The sequence below is a fragment of the Sturnira hondurensis genome, unplaced genomic scaffold (assembly GCF_014824575.4).
Source record: "Sturnira hondurensis isolate 20B ecotype Veracruz unplaced genomic scaffold, ASM1482457v3 Scaffold0000867, whole genome shotgun sequence".
Lineage (NCBI taxonomy): Eukaryota > Metazoa > Chordata > Mammalia > Chiroptera > Phyllostomidae > Sturnira > Sturnira hondurensis.
In genome coordinates this window covers 1902470-1921346 of record NW_028073498.1, presented here as the reverse complement: position 1 = coordinate 1921346, position 18877 = coordinate 1902470, and the positions used below count along the sequence as shown (strand labels likewise).

General features: G+C 46.0%; 1 protein-coding gene across 3 annotated transcripts in view; it reads right to left on the bottom strand.

Annotated features, from left to right (window-relative positions):
- Nucleotides 1-18877, bottom strand: part of IFT122 (intraflagellar transport 122) — a 70855-nt gene that overhangs the window by 23042 nt on the left and 28936 nt on the right. For all 3 annotated transcript variants that reach the window (XM_037051019.1, XM_037051026.1, XM_037051035.1), the window contains 8 exons: nt 17387-17578; nt 17088-17226; nt 15708-15910; nt 14704-14841; nt 13222-13386; nt 10856-11053; nt 6316-6456; nt 2735-2788 (listed from right to left, as the gene is read on the bottom strand). In XM_037051019.1, coding sequence (XP_036906914.1) covers nt 2735-2788; nt 6316-6456; nt 10856-11053; nt 13222-13386; nt 14704-14841; nt 15708-15910; nt 17088-17226; nt 17387-17578 — 1230 coding nt within the window. The remainder of the gene's footprint in view (nt 1-2734; nt 2789-6315; nt 6457-10855; nt 11054-13221; nt 13387-14703; nt 14842-15707; nt 15911-17087; nt 17227-17386; nt 17579-18877) is intronic.

The window sequence follows — 18877 nt, the reverse complement described above, 5'->3', positions numbered from 1 at the left end:
GAAACAAATGCATATTTAGGATAATGTGTACGGCCCACTCCTTGGTGGCCCCAAGCTTCCAAGGTCTCTCAGGACTGGTCTGGCTGAGTTATGACTCATGATGATGGTAGACGAGGAGAAAGTTTAGGGTTTCCTCCCCAGGAGGAGACCAATAAAAGAATACACTGAGTCTCACTATTTCTTGTCTCTAAAGTGAAGATGAGCAATACCACGTGCTGAGCACTCACTAGGCACTAGGTATATACTTCCTACATGGACCCAAGGGTAGGTGGTAGCACCCAAGTGTCAAACTGAGGGAAGCTGAGACTCAGAAGATCAGATTGAGGTCGTATAGAGCTGGCATTTGGACTCGGTCTGTCTGACTGCAGATGCTCTTTGGACCATATAACACACCTTTGGAAATAGTGATGGTCCCCAGCACACCTGTGTGCACATGCACACACTCATGCACACACATGTGTGCATACACATAAACATGTAGCAGTGCTGATGAAGAGAAATAATTGGCACATTCCTTGCTTCTGTGTTAGGGAACATTCATTAGTCTACAGCTCAAGTATTTGTAAACACTCAATAACACCCAATCTCTCATCCCCAGCAGTTTCCTTTTGCTTGTTTTCTAGCAAGTATATCCCAGTGGAAGAAGATGAGACATTGAATCAAACTCCCAGACAAGTTGGTGAAAGTTTTAACAGCTGGAGGCAACATGCTTCCTCACTGACAGAAATCATTTTTAAAAACAAAAAGAAACTACACAGTTTGGGCTAATCAGCCAAAATAACTAACTCCTAATTGTAGGAAATGAATTAAAGTCTTACAGTGAGATAAAGAAATAGGTTACTCCCTGGCTGATGTGGCTCTGTGGATTGAGCATTGGCCTGTGAAACAAAAGGTTGTTGGTTCAATTCCCAGTCAGGGCGCATGCCTGGGTTACAGACCAGGTACCTGGTTGGGGGTGTGCAAGAGGCAACCGATCAGTGTTTCTCTCCCTCTCTTTCTCCCTCCCTCCCTTCTCTCTAAAAAGAAATAAAATCTTCAACAACAACAACAATAAAATAGTTTACACTAGGCATAGAATTTATGGCATATTCATTCTAGGCCACAGAATATCACCATATTCAAGAAAATAGGTTTAGGTATATTCAGTGTGAGTGAAATCACCTGGGCAGATTCTCTTCCTCTCATTATCAGTATAGTCACCTCTCATCTATCCAAGAGGAGCCTAGAAAGGGTCCTTGATTCTCTGGAATAATGCCAAATAGCTAGAAACAAGTAACAAATGCCTTAGGGCAGCCAAAATTGATCCTCATTCAAAAGGCACTTTACTCTTTTTCAAGAGACAATTCTCACAAGTTTACTTTAACCCACTGCCCAGTTCACAGCACACTAGATGAGACAGTAGTAAGACAAAAACTTAGTAACACCTGGTAAATGACAAGAGGTGGTCCCCACAGAATTCAGTTACCTTTGCATAGATTAAGACCCCTAAATCCAGACCAGATGAATGATAGATGTCACCCCTGATCGTGATACTAGGCCTTATGGATAGATGGCTCTGAACAAACTCTTCACCACGCAGGTAAGTAAGCAACGGAAAACACAAATGGGGCTTATGCTGGTGCTGGGGGAGGAAACAGATGTGTGTGTGGGGAATGCAACAGAAGCAACTTAGACAGTCACACAGCCTAAAGACAGCCTGGGAAATAAAACTGGCTTTGAATTTGAACCAAGCTCTTGTCTGTGGACCCTTGGAGACATGGCCTAGCCTTTCTGAGCCTCAGTGTCCTTATTTATCCAATAGGGATAAAAACAGTATCTGACTCATTCAGTTGTGAGGATTTAAAATAATATACACATCAATCATGATCATGTTGTAGGGCAGAGCAGGCACTCCACAAATGGCAACAATTATTAGGCCTTGCAGGCCCAGAGCCCCTGTAGGTCTCTCCCACTCAGTGCTGCCCACTGGGCTCAGTGCAAGGATCGCCCACAACAGGTGCTCATTATACGGAATGAATCAAAGGGACAAGACATTTGCTGATTTCTTCACTGCTTCCATATGGTAATTCAAATGTATCTCACATTCTCATAGCCTCACAATAAATCTGTTCAGGAGAAAAAATATGTATGCCTTTTTACAGACACTCAGACTGCACTAAAATACACAGGAATTAAGAATATGTTCTACCATCACCCAGCAAACGGTGCTTGTAGAACCAGCCCCTTTCGTCCATCCTAGCCCTCTGTGGGTTTGGTTGGTGGGGCTGGTGTTCTCTGCTAGGAATGATGGGCTAGACGAGGAGGGCGAACGAGCTCCCTGGATGCCCAGTTCGGACCTCATCCCTGGGACCCACTACCATGCGTGGGATGTAGATCGTGTGTATTTGGGAAATGCCTCCTACACTGGCACGTTATTGAAGCCCTAGAGGATGGTAACTAGCTGACAACCACTGCAAGGATGAAAACCAGTTACTGAGAAGCTATTCAATCCTCCCAGCACATCTGCCAGGTAGACAGATCGAAGCTCAGAGATCAGGAACCCAGCTGCCCCCCAGCTACTCCTTGCCCCCTAACATGGCATTCTGCATCCCGAGGGTTAGGCTGTGGCCCGGTACCCAGACACAGTGGGCTCTGTTCACACATCCTCAAGGCTCTTGCCTGCTTGAAAAGCTGTTTGTAAACCACTGACAGCGAGTCTGTGCTTTCTTGAGAAGAAAGAACACTTCATCTTTACCTCAATGCTGTTGATGAGCTCTAAATATCGGAGGTCTTGTACTCTGGTGAAGGCCTACAGAGGAAGAAATAAAAGAATAAAATCAGCTGCCTTCTGGGCTTCAAAGGTGATGATTGGCTGGGGGTGGGAAGTCAAGCTTTAGAAAGTGAGCCTGTAAGGGGGGAAAAGTAGCAAGCATTGATTAATCACTGTGTGTTCAGGAGGGTTATACCACCCAGTGAGGCTCAGCTTTATCCCGGGGATTAGTCCATACAAAGAGCAAAGAAGCCCTGGTTGCATCAATCACTTTGGGATTAGGTGAAACAAAACTGTGATACTGCAGTCTGAGATGGTGCCTGCTTAGGGGGAATCTCTATGCAAAAGGAAAGAACAAGCCAGTCTGACACTCTGAGACGGTGGCATCTGAGCCGGAGTGGGGAGATGTACTGACTGAGGAGAGACTGCACATACATCTTGGTGACTTGGACAGAAAACAGGAGACAGCTATGCTTACCAACAGTGCATAAACACAGGCCATCCAGAGCCCACAGTACCATCATAAAGGGAGGAAAGTGGGAGAGATTTGAGAAGGAATAAAGATAGTTTCTAGAAGGAAGGGGGAGGTCGGGAATGAATCACTCCAAGTCCCTGGAAGGCACACTCTTGCGTAAATCCTAAAAGTGTAGCTCTTGCCTTGGACTCAGAGTAAAGCCAGAGACTTTAACCCATGGGCTGCTGGAAGTTTCCATCTTCATGCAAACTGATAGTGACTAAGACTCTTTTGTTGCTTTCAAATGCTGCAAGGGATTTAGAGGAACATAACACACCACATCAGGGCGATCTTCACGTGGCTTCACCGTCAACGCTTGTACCCAGCTGTGCTCCTTTACACCGTCCCATTTGAAATGGACTGACATAGAACTAGAGGAGGCAGCATGTCTTAGAATATGAAATGCAGAACAACCACTCTGGCCATTTGCAGCCTCTGGTTAGCTGCATGACATCCTCCATCCTAAAAAGGCTTGTGGAAATGAGGAAGTCACCCAGCTTCTGGCGCCTCAGGGATGACCACAATGTGACTTCATCTTTTCAGTCCACAGGGCCAGGCATCCTGTTGGGCTGGGGACCCAGAGATGAATATGACTTGGCTCCTATCCCTATCCCCAATTCAGGGGCTCATATTGTTAAAAGGGGAGGCAGGCAGATTAAACAGATGCATCTCCCTGAGCTAAGAGCTATACGAGCATGAACAAGATGCCCTGGAGAACACAGATGCACTGTCTGGGTAGGGGCAGCATGGAGGCAGGATTAGGTAAAGCATGGCAGAGTGGGAACCTGGCAAATGGGCATTCCCAAGGAGGAATTCTTTGAAAGGGTGAAGAAGGTATCACATAAGCAAAGGTATGGAAAGCTAAGAACACCTGTGTTCTTTGCTGAGCAATAATAAACCACCTTTGAGGTCTGAGCTTCTTTAAAACAACATGAAAGGGAAACTTGGAATGTCTGGCAGAGTAGCAGGTAGGCAAGAAGGAGGTTTCTAGGTCTCAGTCCTAGCTTTCTTTCCAGCTAGGGGGCCCTGGACCTACTTCTTCCTTACCACTGAGAGAAATCTGTTTCCAAGTTCCTTCAGCCCTGACATTCTGCAGAGTCAGGGGTGCTCTGATCAGAGTGGTCAGAGTCACAAGGTTGTGCATAACCTCAGGGGAGGGAAATGTGGGAAGAGAGCTTTGCCATTGTGCTCAGGGCAGTGGTCCTGAGTGCTAAACAGCTCTCCTCTGCCATCTAGTGGGGACAGCAGTCTATCACTGGGAACCATTCCCCACCTCCATACAAGCCTGAGTGACTTGGCAAAGAAGGAAAAGAAAGGCTGAGGATTAGGTATTTGGATAAAGTGATCAAGTTATAGTTTATGGTCAAAATCTTGTGGCTGTAATACAATAATTTCTATTCTCAAGGAATGTATGAAGTGACACAGAATTGGGGGCGAGTATTAAATGAAAGGCCGTTCCAGTTTAGTTTTCATTCATCCAAATGTTTGCTGAGCACAACACTGTGCTAGGCGCTGCTGTCTAATTTCACTCCAGGATGAAAACAAAATATACTCTAGGAATCCTGTGTTATTCTTCATTCCTTCTGGCATTTTGGGTTGGGACAGGAGAGGAACACGCCCTCCACAGAAACGTTTCCTCACTCCTCTGTTCATTTTTGTTTTTTAAGATTTTATTTATTTATCTTCAGAGAGGAAGGAGAGAGGGAGAGAAATATCAATGTATGGTTGCCTTTCATGTGTCCCCTGCTGGGAGTTGGCCTGCAGGGAACCAGCCTGCAACCCAGGCATGTGCCCTGGCTGGGAATCGAACTGCGATCCTCTGGTTCGCAGGCCTGTGCTCAATCCACTGAGCTACACCAGCCAGGGACTCCTCTGTTCTTGCAGCCTCCTCTACTACCACTTTTCTGACACAGTAGATCTGAAACTATAAGATAGGTAATTATATAATTATAATTGTATTTGTTTCAATAAGAGCTAGCATTTGTACAACCACTACCAGTTTTAGAATCCCTTTCACAATGTGACAGTTAAGCCTGATAACACTGTGTCAGGCAGGCTTAGCAATTAGTGTCCTCACCCTCCCCACTGCGGAAATGGGAGATTCAGCTCCAAGAGCGGCGGCTTGCCCGGGGTCACTCAGCCTGTACATGGCCAGGCTGGTCTCAGCCAGGGTTCCGAACCCTAGTCTAGTCTCGGTCTACTCTCTTTTCATGCCTAGGAGTCTGGACCTAGCATGGAGATGGCATCACATGCTTCGGCAACTCCTTCCCTCGTAGCTCAGGTATGTGGGCAAAATGAGTATCTGATTAATCAGCTTTGTGAAGATAAAGACAGAAGGGAGAAGCAGGGGAGAGTGTTGGAGGCCATTCCTTCTCCCCCACACCTCAGTTTCCAGATGGAAAGCCAACTCAGAGATATGGCTGGGCTCTTTCGAATAATGTGTGAAAAGGGATCAAATTTTTTCAGCCATTTCTGTAATTTTAATAGAGTGAGCCAGGAAATGACACCATGAATCAAGGTCATGAATCATGCCACAAAGGTAGTGGGGAGTGACACTGTTGTCAGAGTCAGAGAGCTTGACCATCTCTTCCACCATACTTAGCAGAATGCCAAGAAACACAGGCATTGTGTAATAAATGACCTAATACTAATAAGTGCTTATACCAATAACAAAAGCTACCATTTATGGAGTGCCTATTATGTGTCAGGCTTTTAGCTTGCTGCTTTACATAAATGATATCTAATAAGAGTGACAGCTAGAAATCTATCAGATGATTCTCCTGTGTCGAGCTTTACAGGCATTATCGCATTAGATCCTTATTAACTTTTGAGGGTGGGGGCCTATCATCACCCTAATTTTACCAATGAGGAACCTTAGAAAGGCTCCCGCTTACAGTTATGAGGTGAGCGCTGAACCAGGCCAGTCTTAAACCCAGAGCCCACTGCCCACTGCACTATGCATTTGTCTCTCTGTATGTTGCCTGGAGCCACTCTGCCTCCTCAAAGGACCCTTCTACGACCAGATTCTAGCTCACGCTGATCAGATGCTTACCTTCTTTGCTGTTTCAAACTCTAATCCTTCTAAAGCTTCCATGGCCAGCTCACGCCAATCAGTGTCTGTCACACCCAAGCAAGCAATCTGGTAAGCTTCCTTGAACATTTTCCTATCCAGGTACTGGTACATGGGAGCAGACTGCAGGATTTCATCAAAGGGAAAGAAAATTGTTTTCAGAGCAATGCAGAGATTCAGATTCATACCAAGCCTGACTCCAGATGTGTGCACCGACTAAATTACAAATGCCTGCAGAGCAATGCTACAGTGGTTAATTGGTATCCTTCCCAGTCACACCCCAGCCTACCGTACGTGCCTTCCCCTCTGCCACCCCCTTTGGCTGAATAGGGTAGCCAAACCGCCCTGTTCAGCAGTACAAACCTCCTGCCCATCCTCCTCTCCACCTATGGCTTTTCCCATCTCCAGGCCTGCCTCACCACAGACGTCACTCTCATCTGGAATGCCTCTGCCCCTCCTCACCCTCTGGGAAGTATCTATTTGGCTTTAAAGCCCCTGTTAAAATGTTACCTCTTCTGTGACACTTTAGGAAAGTCTTCAATGACCCAAGGAATGGAGTCTGAGCTTCCTCTGCTCTTTGTCCAGATCTTGGGTTGTGTTATAACCACAAGCCTGTCTCCCCCATGAGGCGGGGCACAACCTGAGGGCAACAGTAGGTTGTACTGCCCTCCCTCAGCAGGCCCACAACCTACATCTGCTTGAAGAATGAACATTGTTACTGTGGGGAAGGGGTCTGGAATGGCCTCTTACAAAGAGGGCTGAGAAAACAAGCTTCTTACCCGCAGAAAGGTAAATGACTTGCCCCGGGTTACCCAGGAAGGCTCTAGACACACGTCTGATAGTTCCCTGATGTTGAAAACCTTCCTACCATCCCTCCTTCCGAATGGGTTGCCTTGCTGTGTGACTTACACAGTGCTTTTGGAGCTGTCCCAACAGTCCTGTGTCAGAGGCGTTATCACTCCAGGACTATAGCCCCGGAGCTGCAACTCAGGGAGGGCAACTGAGGGCACCTAAGTGGCACATGGAAGATCTTGGGGCTGGAGCCAGGGTTGACCTCTTGGGCATGTGTGTGCATGAGAACAAATCTGAGATGGGTCTGAGTGTCTTTCATAACAAAAGGCCCTGCCCTTGTTTTCAGGCCAGTGTGCTGAAGGGAACTACATCTCTCCTGGATTCTTAGGCAGTGCAGATAAATCAACCAGTACCTCTGTGCTAATGGTTCCCAAATGTGGAGCTGGAAGTGCTGTTTTCTCCATTTGGGGCCTTAATCTTTGAGATTTCCTGTCTCATTTTTTAGCTTTAGAGTTGAAGGAAATTTTTTTCTGTTTAAGCCATTCTACCTTCTGACAGCAAGATGTGCCTGCTTCTGAGTCCCCATCTCTCCTACTGTGCCACCCCACCACCTCCCCTCCCTTAGGTGGTAGCAGGGTATGGACGTGGGAGCAGCTGAGCTAGAATCCAGGCCAGGCTCAACCACATCCTCCCTGTGTGAATTTTGGGGGCAAATTAACGTCTGTTTAGACGCCCTGCCCAGCTCCCAGGCCACCCTGAGCAAACAAAAGAAATACCATGAGGACTAGTAAAGTGCTGGGCAAAAAGTGAGCATACTCATTATATCCACAGTATTTTCTCAGCACCAGCTCCTCCCCATCTCCCAAACTCTCCAAACTTGTTCCCGCCTCAGCTTCCCCTCTGTTTGAAACGCCCTTGCTGCTCCTCTCTGCCTTTCCCGACCGGGCTCGGCGCAAGACCACCGCCCGGAAGCGTTTCTCACACTCCTCGTGCACAATGAGCTTTTAAAATAAACTCCTTTGGTGAACACCTTCTGTTTCAATTTAGTTCTGTTTTGTAGTGTTTGGTATTTTAAGACTGTTGTTGTTGATGATGATGATGATGATGATAATGATGATAAAAATAGGAACTGGACCAGACAAAACTTGAAAGATGGTTACATGTAACCTCACCACACAGCGAAGCAGTGAGGCCCCGAAGAGGAAAGGAGTTGCTCAAGTTCACAGCTGCTTTAGGCGGCAGTCAGAAGGCCAGTACTCCTTTCCCTAAACCATGTAACTTCTCCCCATGCTGAATGCCCCATGTGGTGGGACAGGGACTCCGACAGGCCCACTAAAATCAAGCATTTGATAAATGGTTAACATTTGGACTCACCCGGGGTACAATCTGGGAGTTGGAGTTTTTAAAAATACCCTAACTGAACAAATGCCCTCTGAGCTCTACTTCATCTTGCTATTATATCCAAGCATGAAGTCACCACCGGCCCTGAGAAGCCCAACTAGGGCTTGCTGCCCTACTTGGCAGTCCTGACAAACCATTTCTTGCACAAGATGATGTAAATTTCGAAAGGAAACCAGAAATCCCCAGAGTGGGTCTGATGCTTTCTCCCTCCTCGCTGGGCCTAAACCACAGGATAGCTGGAGGCAGAGGCGACAGATAAATAGCCTTTGTTTTGAGGCTTCCTTTCCTACCCCTTGGCAGTTCTGACCTGCTGCATCAGCAGGATAGCTGTTTGGGGGGTGGGGTGGGGAACTCTCGAATCTGAATCTTAAGAGCTTGGCAGAAGAAGCCCCAGGCTGCCCCCTTCAGCTTCTCTTGGCCAGCCAAAGTCAGGGAGCAGCAAACTACATTTATCTTGAGGTCAGGATGGCAGTCTTGGGAGAAAAAACTTTCAAGCAGCAAAGCACGTTTGGCATGATTGAGGAAGACCGGGTTTCTGACGGATGTGGTACCTAGATTTGGGGTGGGCAGCAGATGAGGACTGCAAGGACACAGTCCACAGGGGTTGTTCTGGCTTCTTCTTCTTCCACTTCCATTCACCTCTCTCCCTTCTTTCTCTCATTTTCTTTTTTTCTCTTTCCTTTTCCTGAGGTCTAAATTCCACTAATATTTATTGAATAACTGCTCTGTGTCAGGCACTAATAATTCGGGTAGCAATGAGTAACAGTGGTATCATTAGCTGAGAGGAAGAAACAAACTCCAGTCCCACTATTTACAAGAAACCAAGTTAGGGAGAGTGAGTGAAGGCACAGAGGTGTGTGGAGGAATCGTAGATTGAAGTTGCCTAGCAGAAAGGCGATCTGGAGACAGGTCTAAAAATTGTTCAAATGTAGCCTAAGGAGAGAGCCCTTGATCCAGCAATTTCACTTCTCGGAATTTATACCAAGAAACTACGATGGGATTGGTGCAAAGACTTAGCTAGAAAAGATGCTCACTATCTACAACAGCAAAAAGGTGCAACCAGCACAAATGTCTAACAATAGGTACTGGGTTGAGTAAGATGTGGAAGATCCACCAACTAAGACAAAAAATGGTCATTAAAAACAACAGGAGAGGAGGCGGGGCAGCCAGGAGAAAGGTGTGGTCATAATAAAACATTAATCCAACACCAGGAATCTCACGGGTTGGGCCGTCAGTGGTGAATAAACCATCCTATACAGGTGATAATTTATACTGCAGTTTGTAAAACTGTTACCAGTGGGGGAAACTGGCAAAGTTGTATAAAGGATCGTTGTATGATATCTTACAATTTTGTACGAATCTATAATTTTTTTAAATTCCTATTCAAGTACAGTTTTCTGTTTTATATTCCCTGCCCTGCCCCCGTATGAATCTATAATTATTTTAGGATTTAAAACTGCTAGAGAAGGACATATATTGACACAGAGCCCTGTCTCCAGTAGACGTAAAGTGAAAAAGCCACATCACCAACAATCCGCACAAAGTAACGGGTCTGCAATATGTAAGCATTAGGTTAAGTCAGAAAATGAAGATAAAGGAAGGTGATTAAAAAATCTCTCTTATTTATAGTCTACATTCAGTAAAGAAAATCTGGGGTTCCATCTATACGAGCAATAACTGTAGAAAAGGTCTGGGTGGGTATTTTTAAAAATATTTAAGAGTGATTCTCTTTTGAGGGTGGGATTCTGACAGCTAGTCTTTCCTTGGTCTTACTCTATTTTATGACGGTTCTGCAGTGGGCATGGCTCACATCCTAGCCTCCCATTTCTATTCTGGCCTCCTCCTAGTTTGAGAGACTTTTGCAGATAGTCCCACGTGCCCTTTCTGGCTCACAGACCTCAGCCCCCACACCTCATGACACCCGTGTCCTCTTTCTCTCATATATGCCACCCTCTTCGTACACCCGTACATATATCCTGCTGGACTCAGCTTTGCTGGCTTGCTCCACTCAGCTCTAAGCATGGCTCTTAGTGAAACACAACTCCATCTGCTGACAGACAACCCTGCCTACCTTTCCCCACTCCTATCAGGATAGGGAGATCAGAAATAAATGGAGGCTCAATGACATTAAGCTACTTGCCCAAAGACACATAGATTCCATGGAGTGGAGACATGGAGATGTGGAGTGGGTCCATGGCATCACAGCTGCCATTCTCATCTCTCCTCCCTCTCTCCTCACCACTCCCTCCCAAAACCACCAGCGAGGGCCTGGCTTTCCTGAACTTGTCTGCCCTGCCATCACTGAGGGCTGACAGGCACCCTGAGTTACCTGCGGCACCTCCACAGCCGACATGGAGAACACATGGAGGCAGAAGATCTTGGAGCCATTGTAGCCGACCACAAAGCCCTGCAGCTTCTGCTGGTGCACAGGGAAGGTGCTGGCTTTGATGTTGAGGTAGCCTCCTCCGGAGAAGCAAAGCATGTCTTCACACTGGGTATTCCAAGCCACACTGTTGGCATTCGGTTCCTGAGGGACAGGGATGGTGAGGATCCTGTGACTACAACCTTGGGCTTTGGCACCACCCATTCCTACATTCAGTCAAGTTCTCTTTTTAAAGCCTGAATCACATTAAATCGCTAACAGTAGGATGGAGGGCAAGGGAAGAAAAGGGGATCCAAAGAAATGGATAGTACTATAGAGGCAAGCAACTCCATGCACTTTTGTATGCTGGAATTTTTGAATTAGCAAGAACTACTTTTGAATAAAAATTATTATCTCCAAATATTAAGGGAGGACTAAATTATTAAATAATAAGTGAGAAAATCAGTAAAATGGATTCTACTTCTCTTAAGGAATGAGTGGAGTATACATATCTACATCTGGAAGAAGGTTTAAAGGGATACAGTTCAAAGAGTTAGTAGTGATTGTCTTTCAGTGGGTGGAATTGTGGGTGCTTTATATTTTCTGTTTTTTCTTTGCCTGAAATTATCTTTTAGTCATGAACATCTACTTTTTCATAATAAGAAAAAAAGTGATATATTTTTAAAATTAAAAAAATAACATATTGTCTCTACATTTATAACCTACATACTATAAAAATATAATCACTCTGGAAAGTACCTCCTTCCCCCACCTCCTCTCAAAGTTTTTTTACTCAGCTCTGGAGACCCAGGGACCAGCAGATGTTCACACCTTTCTGCCTAGAATCTGTTACAATGTCTAAATCTTTTATGATGAGCATGGATTACTTTTATAATTAGAAAAAAAACAATATAGCTGTTTGCATTTGGAGGGGGCAGGTGCAGGGAGAAGAGAAAAGAATAGCTGGGAATGACCCCTGGCCAGGGCTGAGAATTCCCTTCCCTAGCCTACTACAGAACCCGCAGTGGGAATAGGGCGGGACACACGCCCTCCCACTCCAAATGGTTCTAGGCTGGACACAGATTCACAACTGGGGGCTGCTAATCTACCTAGAGCAGGTCCTGTTGAGGCTGGGGAGAAGAGAAGTAACACTGAAGGCCCTGCCTCGTGCCGGACCCTGAGCTAGACACTATGGTATCATGTTTAGTCACGTAGCAACTCTGTGAGGAAGAAATTACGAGTTCCGTTTTAGAGGTAAGGAGAAACTGAGACTCTGAGAGGTTCACAAATTTGCTTGAAATCACAGAGTAAATTACGGAGCCCAGGTCTCTCTGAAGGCCAAGCCTATGCTCTTTCTTTTCCCTAAACCACTCTGCCTCCCCTGTTTTGTAAGTGAGTCATTGTCAACTAGTAGTCACCTGAGGCTAGCAGTAGCCAGGCAGCTTCTTCCAAGTGACAGAGGCAGCTCCCTACTGCAGCACCTCTCCACCCTGCTGCTTCTGCTCCTGAGGACAAGGAGAGCCCAGACATGGATTCATTCCTCCATCTGCTCATTATACTAGGAAACCTTTAGTTTCCTAGTATAGCCTAGGAAAAGGCTATATCCTACGAAAGCCAATCAGGGGAGGTTTTAGCTTTGGGAGAACTCACTTCAGGCAATCAGGCTCTGACCACTTACAAAACCTAAAGAGGCAAAGAGCAGCACTAAGTCCAGGCAGGCACTGGGCATGAAGCCTTCAGGCTCTCTCCTCCAGTGACACACTCCCTCCAGCCACAGGACCAAATGATGTGTCAACAATGCCTATCCCCAGAACATTCACATTTTGCTGGCTCTTATAGCATCCTTGTGAAATAAACAGAAGGGAGGGCTTTTCCCCCCATGCCTTTCAGATGATAAAACTGGTCCTGTTTCCTTACTGTGTCTTAGGTCACTCATAGAGGAAGGCAGCCTGCAGTAGGTGAAAAACAGACTTTTTCAAAAAAGTCATCACAGGAACCCATGCACTGTGAGCCTACAACATGCCGCACACAGATTTAGTATTCTTCATTTACTGCTCTCAATAATCTTGTAAGAAAGTTGTTACTTGCCCATCTCACCTACAAGGAAACCAAAGTTCAAAGAGACTCGCGCAGCTCCTGTAGCTGGTATACGGGAGGGGCAGGCTGTGCCTTAGACTCTGCACCCCTTCTTGGCCCCTACACCCCTATATCTCACTGTTCCACTCAGAGACCTACCTGGAAGTCAGAGCATAAGCACCCCCTGTAAGAACTGGGAAGCTAGAGGAGGGTCTCTAATCAAAGGACCATGTCCTGGGCAGTCCCTGGGGTTTCACCTGAAAAAGCAGTTCCTTGGTGTGGATGTCATAGACCAGGCATGTGTCATTTTCATCCACCACGGCTAACTTGTTTCGAGAGGCACTCATATCCAAGCAGCGTACGGCTGTGGCCTGCTTCAGTAGGACAATGGCAAAGAGATTGTCCACAAAGATCTTCAGAATCTGGCAAAATTTCAGAGAAAAAGTGTGAGTCACCATGGCAACAAGACTGTGGAGCACTGCCAAGCTGTTGGAATCCCATGTGTTCTACAAAAACAACTCCTGTAACTTCACTAGAGGCTCTGTGCAGAGAAAAGGGCTCATTAAAAGAAAGGGGCCAGGGCTTATCCTAGGGTACAGTTCATCAGAGGTTACCAAAGCAATGACCTGTCAGCCCCGAAACATGACAAACTCACTTGAAGGCCTGCTTGAATGGGGATTTGTTAACCACATTATCCAAATGCAGGACTAGGAAACACCATCCAGCAGAGATCTGAGTCACTAACCCAGGAAGAGGCTGCTATAAACACTGACAAGACATCTGGTGTAACCACAGCAAAATAATGATGATGATGATGATGAGGGTAATAGTGAAAGCAATCTGTTACTGTTTTTGATAGTCCTGTAAAACTTTACTCAGAAAGGTAAAGTGACCTGCACAGGGTCACGCAGCTAGTGAGTAGCTGACTAAGCACAAACAAGACCCCAGCCCAACCTGCCCCCAAAGTCCATGCTCTCAGACCTCACACTGGAAGTGACAGCTGACTGTGACAAAGAAGCAGGTTTTCCTCTCTTTTGGTTTTGCTATTTTATGGTTCCTGCTAACTCATACTCCATGACTTCCATCCGCAGGAAAAGCCTGAAAAACCTCTGCCACAAGCCATCTGCTAGACAATTTGGCTCTTAGGCTAATGCAGTTACATTTTCACTTTCAAATTTCCATGTAGCCCACTTAGAACTTTTCTTATTTTGAGCAAAGAACACACATAGAAAACTATTCAACTTTGTATAACATAGATTTTTTCACAGCCACTTGAGCAGATGGCCCATTTTTCTTATAATATCTAGAAATAGCCTGCAGATGAGCACCCTCTAGGACACAAGCTAGAACACACTTAGTCCAGTCACTGCCCTAATAGGGATCTGACCTACGAAGTGATCTCTGCCTCCCTCTCCCGCAAGCCACAGGAACTGCACCTCCAACAACCACCCCCCCCTCCCCCGCCCCCAACCTTCCGGTAACTTGTAGCTCACTAATTTACTCAACATGTGGTCCAGAGGCTGCAGAGGCTACCCTGCCAGAATAGGGCATGTGATGAGTCCGAAGGCCACCTCATCTTTGGCCTGAGGCTACCCTCATAAAAGGAAGCTCTAACGTGCCCATGAGAGTTGAAGAAGACTTTTCCTGCCCTGGAAACATATCTCAGGGTCATAACTTGATGGGCTGCTGTCAACTGCATCCAGACAACCAGCCTGATGGGAGATCCACAAAGCACTCACCTGTCCATTCTTCAGGCCCACTAACAGACCTTCCCTTCCTGGAGGGCCACCAATCACCTTGATGTAGCGAATGAGAGACTCCATCTGCCACTCCCGCTCCTTCACTCCCCCGAAGGACAGGCACTGCAGCCGTTTCTCCTAGGGAGCAAACCCACCTCTGCATGGATATTCAACAGAACAAGTGTGCCCCAGCTCTCCCAAGGGTCTTCCTGCCTCTGAGGGATAGAAAGCACTTCACATTCAGGACCTACCTGATCTAATGCCCATAACTGGTCTCATCAGTCCCTCATGAGTCTTCCCATGGAGCCCAGCACAGCCTCAGATCCTCTGCGCAGACCTCCACACAGCCCAAAGCACACCTGTTCGCCACTTCTATCCTATAACCTGTGCCCCCGCCCAACTGCTTGGAGTTTGAGACTTTTAGAGAGATTTTAATAGTATTTTGTATTCAGTGATTCCTAAAGGATTTCTTCCATTCTATCACTTCTAATAGGCCTAGTTTCATGAAACCAAATCCACTTCTACTTGCAAGAAGGATGCTGGGCTGGTCTTCTCTCAAAGTCTCTCCAGGGTTTTCTGGGCACTTACCTACACATTCTCTATAGGAAGCTCTGAGTTGACAGATTTTTTCCTGTGGCAAAAAATCTATCAGGAAGTAAAAACTTCCTTTATTATTTTGAATTAAAATCCATCTTTTGTTGTTTAATTGAAAAATATCATAAATTTTTATGTGTATTTATTTACCAAAAAAATCAATCTTCATTTGTGGGATATCGATTTAGGCTTTAAGTCATTAAAACATATAGTATACTAACCTACTTTACAGTACCAAAAAAAAAGGATTCTCCAATTTATGGCCCATGACTTTCCAGTAGAATGTATCTCATATAGATGTCAATAAAATAAAAGCAATGGCCAATTCCTAATGACCAAAAACCCTGAGCTGGGTACCCTATCCTTGGAGAAAGCATGAGGCAGATTCAGCCTGGCTTGCTGCTGCTCACCTGGCAGAGAATGATGTGATTAGCACACACCACCAGGAGGTTGCATTCAAACTTCTTGACAATCTTTTCCTTCACCCGGTAATGCATGTCTGATGAATCATCTGAATACAACTCATAGATGAGGATTTTCTCTGGCAGTTGGATAGCTAATCGATTTTTGTAGATGGCAATTTTCTTGACAAGCTCTTTACATTTAATCCGAACTGTCAAGAAAAAAAAATCCAGTTCTAGCAAGAGGTTGTTAACATAGAAGGCAGAGAAATTAAAAGCTATCATTTACTTAATACTACTGGCAATTAAAGGAGACACTCTCATCAAAAAAAAAATCTTGACAGAGTGTCTAATATGTACAATCAGCTCTGCTAAATACTGGGATCTGAAGTCATATATAACTCTTGTGGATCTTTGTGGTTCAAGGCTTACCACTGAGTATGGAGAATGAAATTCCTAGTGCTACTATCACTTGCTGAACATAAATCTACACTCTGCATGGCACTAATGGCCCCTGAAGATCAGGAGCCCGCCTGAGTGGCCACACCTCTGGCTGCTTCCCAAACACCACCCTTTACAACAAAGAACTATGTGTAGTTTCTGGTACGCACTAGGCTCTCACACTCACTATGGAGCAGGTGGAGAAAATGTCTCCAGGGGAAATGCTATGGAGTTTCCCCAGTGGCTACATCCTCACCCTCACAGTTGGACCCTTCGAACAGAGGTGTTCCCAGATGGGGACCAAAGGACGTCACCTGCATCTGCAAGACAACTCCCAACCAGAATCCCTATGCATAGGCATCCAGCAGTGTGTTGTGGCCAGTACATCTGGATATGGATACACCTGAAACACGTGATTCTCAGCCTATTTAACCAGCCCAACCACTTGGGTGAACAGAAGGAAAGCCTGAGTTTGAACTATGCACTAGGTCTGGAACTCTGATCTGACCTACAGCCCCTGCTTATCTCTGGGTCAAGGACTTGCCAGGACGCACGTGGAGATGGAGCTGAAGGAGAAGTGCCTTTGATCAGACAGAATGCAGGTCCATAAACCCATGCAGGTCAACCACCCTGGCTCTGACTTGTCATATATTATCCTCCTTCAGATAGGGAGTTCATGATCCCCTGGAATTATCTGTAAAATTTTGTGAGTCTGTGCCTTTTTTTAAAGAGATGGTTTCTTGCTTTCATTAGATTCTCAAAGATATCTACATGTTACACACACACACACACACACACACACACACACACACCCAATGGTCCAACATGTTTCCAAAAGACCAAGGAGAAACACTGCCTACCATTTCATCACTTGCCCTGTCAGCAGCCCTCTCAACCTACCCCGCTTCCCAGTGTCTGCAGGGCAGAGGGGCTACACCTGTCTTTTACCTTTCTGCTCAGTGATCAGGTGTTGCACAATGACATCAGTCATGCTATCCCTGTACGCATACCGATCCTTGTAGAGCCCGTGGACGGTGCTGAAAATAAGCTGATAGAAGGAAATGGTGCCATCCTGGCAGCCTACCACCTGCAGGGAAAGAGTTATCAACACCCAGCTGTCTGCGGAAAAGGGTCTACCCTCCCATCTATCAGGAACAAACGTCAAGGACCTGACTGGCTAGCGTGCCTGATGTTCAGTCAGTGCCCACTCAGGCAAAGGCCCAACAAAATGAATGTCTTCTTCTTACCACATAGTTGGAATCAGGTTTCACTTTACATGTCCACACCCAGGAGTTCTGCTCCCCAACAGTCCCAAGCCGTACTCCATCCTTGGTGAAAAGGGATACTTGCTTGTCTGACCCCCCCAGCAAAATGTATTCCCCTTTAGTAAAGTAGCTGATACAGCAGGGGTCAAAGTTCAGTGACCGATCCTTCCCAATCTGAGGAAAGAGAACACACATCAAAGGAAAAACTTCTGAATCCATAATAATAACATAACAGTTCAAGGCTTTTCTCATCAACTTTAATGGGGGCAGCTGGGAAGATATAGGAGAGCTGGCAGGCCGTATGTCCTGTGATTCCATTGTGAACACAGCTCAGCCTCCTCTGGAGCATCCTTTACTCCTCCCCTCCACCCAGTCAAAGCCTTGACTGCCAGAGCCAGCACTGTCTCCCCCAGTCCCACTGAATCACTCCAGGACTGCGTGTCTGAGCCCCTCTGCCAGTGCAAACCCGGGGATATTCTTTCTCCCACAGACCCTCCTCCACATGGTACTGGGTAAGCTTCAATGGTTCCCCTCAGCTTCTTTGTTTTTTGTTGTTGTTTGACCTTTTCTTGTATTTCACAAAGCTAAATTTATTCAATTAAAAAAAACTGTCCTTTATTCTGAAGCTACATTCATCCTACTTCTCTTTATAATGACTTTATCGAGGTATAATTCACATGCCATACAATTTGCTCATTTAAAGGGTATGATTCAGGACCTGGCTGGTGTGGCTCAGTAGATTGAGTGCCAGCTTGTGAACCAAAGGGCCACTGGTTCGATTCCCAGTCACGGCATGTGCCTGGGTTGCAGGCCAGGTCCCCAGGAAGGAGGCATGCAGGAGAAAACCGCACACTGATGTTTCCCTCTCTTTCTCCCCGCTTTCCTTCTTCCCCTCTAAAAATAAATAAAGTCCTCCTGGCTGGTCTGGCTCAGTGGATTGAGCATGGGCTGCAAACCAAAGGGTCACTGGTTTCATCCCAGTCAGGGCACATGCCTGGATTGCAGGCCAGGTCCCCAGTTGGGGGTACATGAGAAGCAACCACACATTGATGTTTCTCTCCCTCTCTTTCTCCCTCCCTTCCCCTCTCTAAAAAATAAATAAAATCTTTAAAAAAAAAGAGTTTATATAATGCCTGAAACTCAACCAATGCTAGCTATTATTAAGCCAGATCTCTTTAAATACTACAAATACTTAAAATGCCAAAAATACACAAATTATACCTAAGCCTAACGCAAAAGTGTAGGTTTGACTTACTTCATACCCCTTATTTGATTCTAAGTCTCCTCGGAGTTAAAACATACTCACACACCAAGAAAACAGTTTTACTGTCCCAAACAAGTTGGGAATGACCTTCTCAGCAGACTAAGGCTGTTCATCAGTCAGAAACTCGGGGCCACAGCATGAACTGTGGGGCTGCACACATGCAAGATATTTCCCACGGCCCTGACCACCACATGGAGCTCTCTTTCGCT